This window comes from Puma concolor, chromosome E2 (genome assembly GCF_028749965.1).
Source record: "Puma concolor isolate L17-30 chromosome E2, mPumCon1.1.hap2, whole genome shotgun sequence".
NCBI classification, from domain to species: Eukaryota; Metazoa; Chordata; class Mammalia; order Carnivora; family Felidae; genus Puma; species Puma concolor.
This window is the reverse complement of record NC_141681.1, coordinates 37,208,515-37,221,197: the sequence shown is the minus strand read 5'-3', so window position 1 is coordinate 37,221,197 and position 12,683 is coordinate 37,208,515. Positions and strand designations below refer to the sequence as shown.

The 12,683-nt window shown below is 36.6% G+C and overlaps 1 protein-coding gene across 2 annotated transcripts in view; it reads right to left on the bottom strand.

Annotated features, from left to right (window-relative positions):
• Positions 1 to 10,204: 10,204 nt before the first annotated feature.
• ITFG1 (integrin alpha FG-GAP repeat containing 1) overlaps positions 10,205 to 12,683 on the bottom strand; it is a 358,049-nt gene continuing 355,570 nt past the window's right edge. For both annotated transcript variants that reach the window (XM_086689522.1, XM_086689523.1), the window contains one exon: positions 10,205 to 11,623. In XM_086689522.1, the coding sequence (XP_086545648.1) occupies positions 11,564 to 11,623 (60 nt within the window). In that variant the 3' untranslated portion in view covers positions 10,205 to 11,563. The remainder of the gene's footprint in view (positions 11,624 to 12,683) is intronic.

Sequence of the window (12,683 nt, the reverse complement as noted above, 5' to 3'; positions counted from 1 at the left end):
CGCGCCCTCTCAGATAGAAAGGGGAGCCGACCCCTCGGCCTCTTAGGACTCAGCTCAAGGTCAAAACTCTGCCCCAGTTTGCCCCTGCTGGACTATCTGCTTTGGGCAGGGGGCGTGGATCTGGGCGGGGCTCGGGGGCAGGGGGCGCTTGAGGCTCTCACCTTCCCTTAACGTCAGGTAAGTTAACCTGACGGCCTTGGGGATTATTAACATTTCCTGAGCACTTCCCAGGTTGCCAGGCAGAATGCCAGACACTATGCATATCAACTCTTTTTAATCCTTACACCCAACTCATGCGGTAGGTACTGTTAGAGAGTGGGAATAACGAGGCCAGAAAGGTTAAGTAATTTGTCCAGAGCCACACAGCAAGGGAGAAAGACAGGGTTGTGAACCTGGAAAAGCTGCGGTATTGTCCACTCAGCCATGTTGATGGGGTTGCTCTACTCTGCTGCTAAAAAAATCCAAAGTAGCAAACTGTATTAATATATCTTGTTTTATTTTCTCCATAGTAATTGTTACGCTCTGAAATTACCTAGGTCTTCTACTTGTTTTTTTGTTCATCACCTATTTCCCATTTACCCCTACACCACTAAAATATGAACTGCTTGAGGGCAGGAGGCTACATTCATAGAGACGCTCAACACATGCTTACTGAGTTAACTATGCAGAAAACAATAATAGGTGCTGGGGACTTAAGGCTGTGATTAAGACTCTACTTACCATAATAGAGTATTTGTGCCTGTATGTGACCTCCAGTAGGAACTCCACAAATACTTGTCTAACAAATTATAGTTAAGGACAATGTTAGGCAACCGAAAAAAACTCTTCCAGGATGCCAAGCTCTTTTTCCTTCTGTCCCTCCAAGAAAGGCACAAAAGTAAGTATTCACAAGGTTTGCAAGTAAAAACATATTTAACAGAAATTAATAGTAAGATATTTGGTCTTTTGCCATGTGCTATGGGAGGTATAAAAGATGTGTATGTTTGGGTTCCCAAGACAAATCACCTACAAATCACAAATCACTTGTGAACCAACTAGTAAATAAAACATTCAAGATCCTTTCCCACAAATATAAAGTGACATATTGGAAGACTAGGACAGTAGTAAGTATTAAATTTAAGTCACAGACAAATGTGGACAAAAAGAATTAGGAGGAAGGAGTCCTCTCAACTTCTGGAACAGAATAGGTTTCTTAATGCATAGTTGTTGACTGAAGGAAGAATCAGTGTGTGTGATGTCATCAGAGAATACTTCATGAAGGAGATGACACAAAGAATGGAAAGGCTGTGTGTGGATGGCAAGTGGAGAGGAGAGAAGGCAGAAGAGCTTTCAAGTCAGGCAAGGAGCAAGTGTTAGCATTGCATTTGGGGCAAGTGCTGTGTCTGGTAGTAAAGATAGAATATGAAATTCTTGCTTGAATGCTAGGCAGAGGGGTTTGTGCTTGATTCAGGGGCCAGAGGCATAGTTTTTAATAGTGGAGTAATATAGTTCTGGAAAGATTAATCTGGCAGTTCACTGAGGATATAGTGAAAGCAGGGAGGGTATTAGAGCAACTGTAGTGATTTAAAAAGTGTATACACAGTACTCACATTTGGCCTAGTAGCTCTTACTGGTAGTATCATTTTGATGAAACCTAAAAAAGTTTTTTCCTCTAGGATATTGGCTATAGATTGGGGATGTTCATTTTTGGCTCCCTTTAAGACACCTATCTTTTGGCTGTACTAGTATAATTGTCTGTAATACATTTTTCAAGGAATGTGATAAAGCACAATCATAGTTGGGACTACTGTGTGGCCATATGTTAATCAAAAGGAAAGCACTTTGCATATGTCTCAGTTGGAGACTTCTGTATTTGAATTAGTTTCTCTCAGAAGACCACCCAGTAGCACTCAAGTCTGTTTCTAGGTTACCTGCCAATTCCCAGGTGACTGGGGACTCTGCCTTCATTGCATCCTGCCCGATCTTCCAAGGCGTAGATATAACTTCTCCCAACTCCTCACAGAATCATTCCTAGTTTATATATTATTTTTAAAAAAAATGTTTACTTGTTTTTGAGAGAGAGAGTGTGTGAGCAGGGGAGGGGCAGAGAGGAAGGGAGACAAAGGATCCAAAGCAGGCTCCACGCTGCCAGTGCATGGAACTCACGAACCCGTGAGATCGTGACCTGAGCCGAAGTCAGATGTTTAACCACCTGAGCCACCCAGGCACCACTCATTCCTATGGTTTAAGTTGGCTTTTCTCCGACCAGGTTCCCTGTTGCACTTGAATAGTATGTAGCACTGACTTACTATGAAAATGAGTCATAAAAAATACATCATTTTATCTCAGTGTATACTGAACAGCTTTTTTTTTTTTTTTTTAAAGAGAGAGAGAGAGAGAGAGCGAGAGAGAGCAGGGGCGGGGACACACAGAATCTGAAGCAGGCTCCAGGCCCTGCTGTCAGCACAGAGCCTGATGCGGGGCTTGAATTCATGAATGGTGAGATCATGACCTGAACCAAATTTGGACCCTTAACTGATTGAGCCACCCAGGCACGCCCTGAACAGCTTTTTGTTGTCTCTCTTTTTCACTAGAGTTTGGGAGCTCTAACATCTTCTTAAATGATAGCCTAGGAAGGTTGGTGGTTCTGTTTAGAGATTTTTATGGACTGAATGTTTGTTTCCCTTAGAATTCATATGTTGAAGTCCTACTCCCCAGTATGACTATATTTGGAGATGGGACCTCTAAGGTTAAATGAGGAGGGGGCTCTATCTGATCAGATTAGTATCCTTAAAGAAGAGACACCAGGGAGTGATCCCTTCTCCTTTACACTCCAACACAGAGGAAATGACCTGGGAGGACAAAGTGACAAGGTGGCAGTCTACCAGCCAGGAAGAGTTCTCACCAGAAACCCAAATGGCTAGAGCCTTGAAATGGGACTTCTGCCTGCAGAACCAGGAGAAAATAAATGCTGCTAAAGCCACTCAGTGTATGGCATTTTGTTAGGGAAGCCTGAGCAGACTAATACAGAGATATGATTCAGGAAGACAGGAATTTACACATAACCGAGGTGATGTACAGAAACATTTTTTCATACTAAAGTAGCATAGGGGTCTTACACTGCTTTTCATATAGCGTGTGGATATGGCAACAATGATGGTGAAATTTAGTGAAAAACAATATCATATAGATGAAGATTTCATTGTAATTATACAACTGTAAGGACAGAAAAGAGGAACTTAAAAAAATTTTTAACCCATTGTATTAGTCTGCTTGGGCTGCCATAACAAAATACCACGTACTGGATAGCTTAAAAAATAGAAATATATTTTCTCACAGTTCTGGAGGCTGGAAGTCTAAGATAAATGTGCACATAGGGTTGGTTTCTGGTAAGTCTTCTCTTCCTGGCCTGCAGACTGCAGACTTCTTGCTGTGGCTTCACATGGCCCTTTCTCTGTGCACTGTAAATGTTTCTTCCAGTTATAAAGACACCTCAGACTGCATTAAGGTCCCACCCTTATGACCTCATATAACTTTAATTACATTCTCAAAAGCCCTTCTCCACCTGTATCACACTGAGGGTTAAAACTTCAACATATGGATTTGGGGGACACAATTCAGTCCATATACTCATATTAGGCACAATTCAGTCCATATACTTATGAACCTTCATGAACCAAAATTATTCCTTTGTTACCGATTTTGAAGAAGAGCTGCTTCCAGGGAGTCAAAACCAGTTCTTTCAGTAACACTGTCACCTACACTACACTTGTTTCCAAATTTCTACTTTTGCAATTCCAAAGCAAGGAAGTTTTTAAGAAATACTGCCTACCACCAGTACAAAAGTATTTCAACTTTATCAGGAGAATTTCTGATCAACCATTTACTTTCATTTGATTGTGAAAAACTAAAAAAGGTCCTAATGATAGTCCTTAGAATAACATTGCTAACATATATGGTATCATTTTCTTAAAAGCCAAAATCCCATTTTGGAGTATCTATTTACCTTATGCTTAAACCTGTTTATAACAAGCTGAAATGAATGCTGGATTATTTGTACAACATGAAACCATAATTAAACTGTAAAATTCTTTATATAGTTATATGGTAATGTTTGATAGATAATAGAACTTTCTATATGTTCAGCTTAAGGACTGAATAATATTTGTGCTGCTTTATATCCCATGCTATTAATGCTAGTGTGATTAGAATGTGTATATATTCAACTATATATTGGTGTTCTTCAATTTTAATTCTTGTAAGGAAGTATCTAAATTATTTTTTTATTAACAAAAATCTCAAAACTATTTTTTATGCTATAAAATACATAAGATTTATAATGAAACTTATAGATATGTGATCTACAAAAGGATCTTTGGGAAACTTTTGTAAGAGTATCTTAAAAGTTGTGAAATAAAATGACATATCTGATAAAGGGTTAGTATCCAAAATTTATAAAGAACCTAAACTCAACACCCCAAAACCAAATAATCCAGTTAAGAAATGGGCAGAAGACATGAATGGACATTATTCCAAAGAAGACATCCAAATGGCTAATAGACACATGGAAAGATGCTCAACATTGCTCATCATCAGGAAAATACAAATCAAAACCACGATGAGATACCAACTCACACCTGTCAAAATGGTTAAAATTAACACAAGAAACAACAGATGATGGCGAGGATGGGGAGAAAGGGGAACACTCTTGTAGTGGGAATGCGAACTGGTGCAGCTACTTGGAAGACAGTATGGAGGTTTCTCAAGAAGTTAAAAATAGAACTACCCTACAATCCAGCAACTGCACTATTAGATATTTACCCAAAGGATACAAAAATACAGATTCAAAGGGGTACATGAACCCTGATGTTTATAGCAGCATTATCAACAATAGCGAACTATGGAAACAACCTAAATGTCCATTGACTGATGAATGCATAAAGAAGATGTAGTATATATATATATATATATATGTATATATATATAGTATATATAGTATATATGCAGTAAATATTACTCAGCCATTAAAAAGAATGAAATCTTGCCATTTGCAACAACGTGGATGGAGCTAGAGTGTGTTATGCTAAGTGAAATAAGCCAGTCAGAGAAAGACGAATACCCTATGATTTCACTCATATGTGGAATTTAAGAAACAAGACAGATGAACATATGGGAAAGGGGGTGTGGGCGAAAGAAGAGAGAGAAAGACAGTTCTCTGTCTCTTAAAGACAGAGAAAGACAGTTCTCTGTCTCTTAAAGACAGAGAACAGGGGCACCTGGGTAGCTCAGTCGGTTGAGCATCCTACTTCAGCTCAGGTAATGATCTGGGGGTTTGTTCATGAGTTTAAGCCCCATGTTGGGCTCACTGCTATCAGCATGGAGCCCGCCTCAGATCCTCTGTCCCCCCTCTTTCTGCCCCTCCCCTGCTCATGCTTTCCCTCTCTCTCTCCAAAATAAACATTAAAAAAAGAACAAACAGGATTGACAAAGAGAGGTAGGTGGGAGATGAGCTAGATGGGTGATGGATACTAAGGAGGGCACTTGTGATGAGCACTGGGTATTGTATGTAAGTGATGAATCACTGAATTCTACTCCTGAAACCAATATTGCAATGTATGTTAACTAACTAGAATTTAAATACAAATTTGAAAAGGAAAAAAAATTGTGAAATATAATACTTATTCAGAGAACTGTCTGAAACAAACATGTATGTTTGTTAATTATAAAGCTAAGTGCCATGTAAACACAACCTAGATCAAGAAATAAAGCTTCACTTATACCCTGAAGCTCCCCATGTGCTTGTGCCTGATTATAATCTTCTCTTATTTCCCCAGAGTTTATTACTATTCTTCATTTCCTTCCTTTTTTTTTTTTTCTCATGGAACATAACTATTTTTCTCTTTTTAAAAATTTTTTAAACGTTTTATTTTTGAGAGAGAGAGAGAGGAACAGAGTGTGAGCGGGGGAGGGGCAGAGAGAGAGGGAGACAGAATCTGAAGCAGGCTCCAGGCCCCAAGCGGTCAGCACAGAGCCGGATGTGGGGCTCGAACTCACGAATCGTGAGATCATGACCTGAGCCAAAGTCGGACACCTAACTGACGGAGCCACTCAGTTGCCCCTCTCCTTTTTTTAAATTGAAGTATAGCTGACATACAATATTAGTTTAAGATGTACAACATAGTGATTTGATCATTGTATACGTTACAAAATGTTCACCATGATAAATGTAGATACCATCTGTCACCATTATTACAATCTTATGGACCTTACTCTCTCTGATGTACATTTCATCCCATAACAGTTATTGTGGAACTGGAAGTTTGTACCTCTTAATCCCCTTTACCTATTTTGCCCATCCCCTCACTCCTTCTTCTGTGGCAGCCACCAATTTGTTCCTGTTTCTGATGCTTTGTTTGTTTGCTTAATTTGCATTCCCTTAATTTGAACACCTTTTTATATGTTTATTGGCTACTTGGATTTCTTTTTTTGGTGAATGACCTGTTCAAAACTTTTGCCCAATTTTTTTACTGGGCTTTTAAAATCATTTTGTAGAATTTCTTTATTTTGGATACTAATCACTTATATGTGTTGAAATATTTTCTTTAATTTTATGGCTTTTCTTCCCCTTTTAATAGTGTCTGTGGTGAATGGAAGATATTAATTTTAATATGCTCTATACATATAAAATTTTACTTTATAGTATTCTGAGTGACTTGAATAAGAAACCCATCCCTACCCCAGGATCATGAACTTATTTATGTATGTTAAAAATACTAAAAGCTTATAAACTTGCATTTCACATTTAGGTCTTGAATCCACCGGTCTCTTTGCTAATACTACATTGTATTAATCATCATAACTTTATGTTAAGTTTTGATATCTGATAGAGTAAGTTCTTGTTCTTTTTTTTTTTTTTTTTAATTTTTTTTTCCAACGTTTTTATTTATTTTTTTTTTGGGACAGAGAGAGACAGAGCATGAACGGGGGAGGGGCAGAGAGAGAGGGAGACACAGAATCGGAAACAGGCTCCAGGCTCTGAGCCGTCAGCCCAGAGCCCGACGGGGGGCTCGAACTCACGGACCGCGAGATCGTGACCTGGCTGAAGTCGGACGCTTAACCGACTGCGCCACCCAGGCGCCCCAGTTCTTGTTCTTTTTCGAGATAGTCTTGGCTATTCTTGGCCCTTTGTATTGCCATATGCATTTTATAAACAGCTTATCAAGTTTAGCAGCAACAACAACAACAAAAATCTGTTGGGATATTGAGTGGAGTTGGAGATGATTTGACATCTTTACAATACTTTGTCATCCTGTCCACAAATATGGTACAGATGTACATTTATTGAAGATTTCTTTAATTTTCCTCAAGAAAGTTTTATAAACCCCACTGAGATGTGATGCAACTTGTGTTATTGATTCCTGTATAGTTGATTTTATTTGATGCTCTTATAAATGTTACCTGTTTTAAAATCTATTTTGTATCTGATATAAATTATATATTCAATGCATATATAAAAATGTGTTTGATTTTATTTTTAAAAAAATTTTTTTTTTTTTCAACGTTTATTTTATTTTTGGGATAGAGAGAGACAGAGCATGAACGGGGGAGGGGCAGAGAGAGAGGGAGACACAGAATTGGAAACAGGCTCCAGGCTCTGAGCCATCAGCCCAGAGCCTGACGCGGGGCTCGAACTCACGGACCGCGAGATCGTGACCTGGCTGAAGTCGGACGCTTAACCGACTGCGCCACCCAGGCGCCCCTGTGTTTGATTTTAGAAACTACCAAAGTGTTCTCCAGAGTCGCTTTATTCTTTTATATTCCTACCAGGAATATGTGAGAATTCCAGTTTGCTCCAGTTGTTCCTCATCCGTGTCAGCACTTGGAATTGTCAGTATTTTTTGTTTTAGCTGTTATAATAGGTGTGTAATGGTATCTTTTCATGATTCTTAATATTCTTTTACCTAACAGCTAATGTGGGAAATCTTTTCATCTGATTAGTTGCCATTTGCATATCTTTTTTAGTAATGTGTCTTGCCCACTTTTAAATTGTATATATTTTAATTTATTGTTGACTTTTGAGAGTTTACTATACATTCTGGATACAAGCCCATTTTCGGATATATGATTCGTAAATATTTTCTTCCCATATGCAGCTTGTCTATTCATACTCTTGAAAGTGTTTGGCAAAGAAAATGTTTTTAGTTTAGATGAAGTCAAATTTGTCAATATTTTCTTTTATGGATCATACTTTTGGTGTCATTTTTAACAACACTTTGCCTAACCCCAGTTCATGAAGATATTCTTCTATGTTTTCTTCTAACAGTCTTATAGTTTTATGCTTTACACTTAAGTTTATGATCATATTATCATATGAGGTATTTTTGTTATTTATCATATAAGGTATGAAAGTTTAGGTCAAGGTCCCTTTTTTCTCTTTGCATATATCTGACCAATTATTCAAGCACTATCTGTTGAAAAGACTGTCTTCCACCTAATCACTTTTACACTTTTGTCAAAGATCAAATGGCTATATTTGTGTGGGTTTCTTTCTGGACCCTCTACTTTGTTCCATTGCTCTTCTATTTATTTGTCAATACCACACTATCTTGATTTCTATAACTTTATTCTAAGACTTATTGTAAGTATTAAAATCAGATAGTTTGATTCCTCCAACTTTGCCTTCTTTTTCAAAATTATTTTAAGCTACTTTAGTTCCTTTACTCTTTTATATAAATTTTACAATAATCTTGTCTATTTCTACAAAAACAACAACTGCTGGGATTTTGATAAGGATTAAATCTATAGATCACTTTGGGGAGTGTTACATCTTTGCTTGATTGAATCTTCCAACCCATGAACACAGTCTTTACATTCAAGTCTTCCTTGATTCATCAGCATTTTATAGTTTTCTGCATACAGATCCCATGCATGCTTTGTTAATAGTTCCACATAAGAGTTTCATTGTGTTTATATAGAAATGATTGTGTTGGGGCACCTAGGTGGCTCAGTCATTTAAGCGTCTGACTTCAGCTCAGGTCATGATCTCATGGTTCATGGGTTCAAGCCCCGCATTGGGCTCTGTGCTGACAGCTCAGAGCCTGGAGGCTGCTTCAGATTGTCTACCTCTCTCTCTCTGCCCTCCCTCCACTTACACACTCTCTCTCTCTCTCTCTCAAAGATAAATAAACTTAAATGATTGTGTTGACCACGAATTTGCTGAATTCACTTAGTTCTAGGAGGTTGTGTGGGTGTATAGATTCTTGGGAATTTTCTAGGCACTCATGTCATCTAATAGGGACAGTTTTATTTCTTCCTTTTCAATCTGTATGCCTTTTGTTTCATTTTCTTGGATTATTAATTTCCAGGACTATGTGGAAAGCTATCAGTGGGAGAGGACATCCTTGCCTTGTTCCTAGTCATTGGGAGACAGCATTTGGTCTCTCACCATTAAGTATGTGAGCAGATTAGCTCAGATTTAAAAAACATCATTAGCTGCAGATAAAAAAAAAATGCCCCTTAAGGTGAAGGAAGTTCTATTCATAGTTTGCCTAGATTTTTTTTTTTTTTAATCAGGAATGATGTTAAATTTGTTAAATTTTCCTTCTGTGTCTATTGAGAGGATAAAAGATGGTTTTTCTGATTTATTAGTATGGTGAGTTATACTGCTTTTTTTTTTTTTTTTTTTACCTCAAATAGTGAAATTAGTTTTGCATTCTGGAGGAAACCCATTTGATTATTACATGTTATCTGTCTACATATTTCTGGATACAATTAACTAATGTTCTGTTGAGTTTTGCATCTATATTGGCCTGTAGTTTTATTTTCTTGTAATGTACTTGGTTTTAGTGTTAGGGAAATGTTGACCTTATTAAAGGAATTGTGAAGTATTCCTTTCTCTTCTTTTTTTCTTTTTAACATTTGGTTTGCTTATAACACTACTCCTCCATATATCCTGACTCCCAAGTGAGTTTTAAACCTCATGCTGTATCAATTTATAGATACTCAGCCTAACAGTCTTTAGGGACAGCGTGGAATAGTGCCTGGCACAGTATTGCTGTTGATAACTGTTTAGTGAATTTAACTGAGTACTGTAGTCAGGGGATTCTTATCTTGCATGAGCTCACAAGGAGGCAATGGGTGAATCAATTTTCCTCTGTCTCATGGTCCAAAAGGTGATTTAGACTTTATAATTACTTACAAAATATTTACAAATTCACCAAAATACTTTGTTTCAATACACAGTATTTATTAAGGAGACATATTAACATGCATAGATACACAAAGTAAACCACTTATACACATGCCATTCCCAGTGAATTGTAAAGAAAAAAATAACACAAAGAACAAAATTAAATTTTGGGGGGTAAGTTTTTGTGTTTTATAGGCATCATATGTCCATTTGCACATTAGACAATCATTAGCACTGACATATAAACTTTTCCCAGTCTTAGGTTTAAATCTTAGGGTAACTTTTTGGTGAGGTGAAGTTCACAAAAATTTGCACTGAAGTGTGAGTGTAAATTAGAGAATGCTTTTGAGAATAAAAATGTGGTTGAAGATTTGCATTCTCAGATGCTATCTACAGCAGTTTACTTTCAAGAAATCAAATACTCTTCATTATCACATGATTAGGATCAGTGTTCAAAAGAAAATTTTTAGTGCACGTTAATTCTTGGAGGGTACTATCATTTGTAGTTAATACGAGCAAGTAATAAATTGTTATATAAGATGTCAACCACCCTAAGAATTTAGGCTTTCCAAAGAATATGATTTCTTCATGCCTGAAAATAAAATTCTATTGAGTCTATATATTTTGATAATTAGTTGTAGAAGTCTGTAAAAAGCAAATCTAAAAATAGTAACAATGACAACTACCACTTAATTGAGCACTAACTCTGTGCTAGGAACCAAGCTAAGCACTTCACATACATCATCCCATTTGATGTTTACAAACTCAAGTAAGTAGTATTCTTAGCCCCATTTGTAAACAAGAAAACTGAGGCTCACAGATTAAGCAATTAGCCAAATTCAATCACCTTGTGACTGGTGAAACTGGAAATTTAAGGCAAGCCTGTTGGACTGCAATTCCAAAGCCAGAGTACCCAATCACTACCCTGTGTGCCCTCAGTGAGTGATTCCTGGCCCACTGTGGCGAAGGTGAAATAACTTTATCTGTGATACATTCACAAAAGTATAATTTGCAGTTAGAAGAAAAAGCAAGACCAATTCAAGTGGAACACAAAAATCCCTGCTCATTTATTTTTATTTATACATGTCTTTTTCCATCATCATTATTCTAATAAGATTATAAATACATAAACACCTGAGTACATGCAACACATTCCACAAAGGAACAAAAACATACAGCACATTTAAATAACCCAAATCTTTGTATACAAAGTGCTTTAAAAAAAGACCTTGTGACACATTCAGACCATATTTATTTGAATACTTTTCAATAATTACCAAAGGATACATCATTTATAAATAATATTCAAAATCCCCTATTTTCTTCTATCAGCCAAATTTAGTATTTCAATTAATCAAGTGAATAGCTGTTCCATTACATAATATTAAAGGCAAGTCACATAGCATCAAAATGAAACCGATGGGCTTCTTGTCGTTTTTCTCTATCATCTGCTTTCTGAAAAAGAATTTTAGACTAGGTTATAAATGATAGGAAAATGTCAATAAAAGCCATTTCTGAAATGTTAATTAAAAAAATCTTAAACCTCTAAGCCAGTAGTAGGTAAACGATGTGATTTTATTATGTAATAATGTTATGAAATTTTTGTAGTTTACAGTAGCTATTTTATAATTAAGAACCCACTAACTGAATTGAAAAACCAACAAGAATGGGCTAAATGGGTAAGGAGCACTAAGGAATCTACTCCTGAAATCATTGTTGCACTATATGTTAACTAATTTGGATGTAAATTTTAAAAAGTAAAAAATACAATTAAAAAAAACAAACAAAGTACTGTCCAGGGGGAAGATAGATTTTCTTTTAAAGGGATAATAAACTCAAGAAAACAAAACAAAACAAACAAACAAAAACTAAAAAAGAAACAAAAAAACCCAACAAGAAATGTTCCTTTTCCTTAAATACTGAGTTGGTTATCATTTATTATTTATTTGAAAGTAGTAGTAAACATTTAATTCTACAAGGATGGAATTAACTATTTTCCCCATTCTTTCTTATTTTATTTTTTAATAAAGTTTATTTATTTTGAGAGAGACAGAGACAGTGCCAGCGGGGTAGGGGCAGAGAAAGGGAAAGAGAGGGAATCCCAAACAGGCTCTACACTATCAGTGCAGAGCCTGATGTGGGGCTTGAACTCATCAACTGTGAGATCATGACCTGAGCCAAAGCCAAGAGTTGGAAGCTTAACCAACTGAACCACCCAGGCACCCCAACTATTTTTCCCATTCTTAACACTATAAGCAAATCTAAGCAAAGTACATTAATTATTTTTGCATTAACCTATTGATTTAGCATATATTCATTGACCTTCCACTCCCAGCAAAGTACTGTGCTTGGTATTTTGAGGGATTAGAAAAATCCTCAGTTTTGTATCTTGTTCTCAAGGAACTTAAAGCCTAGAGAGAAAAAAGCAAACCATATTGAATTAACTGTATTTCAGGAAAAAAAAGTGAAAAATGTCACTAATATTCTGGGAGAGAGATTACTTCTAGGTTGGAGT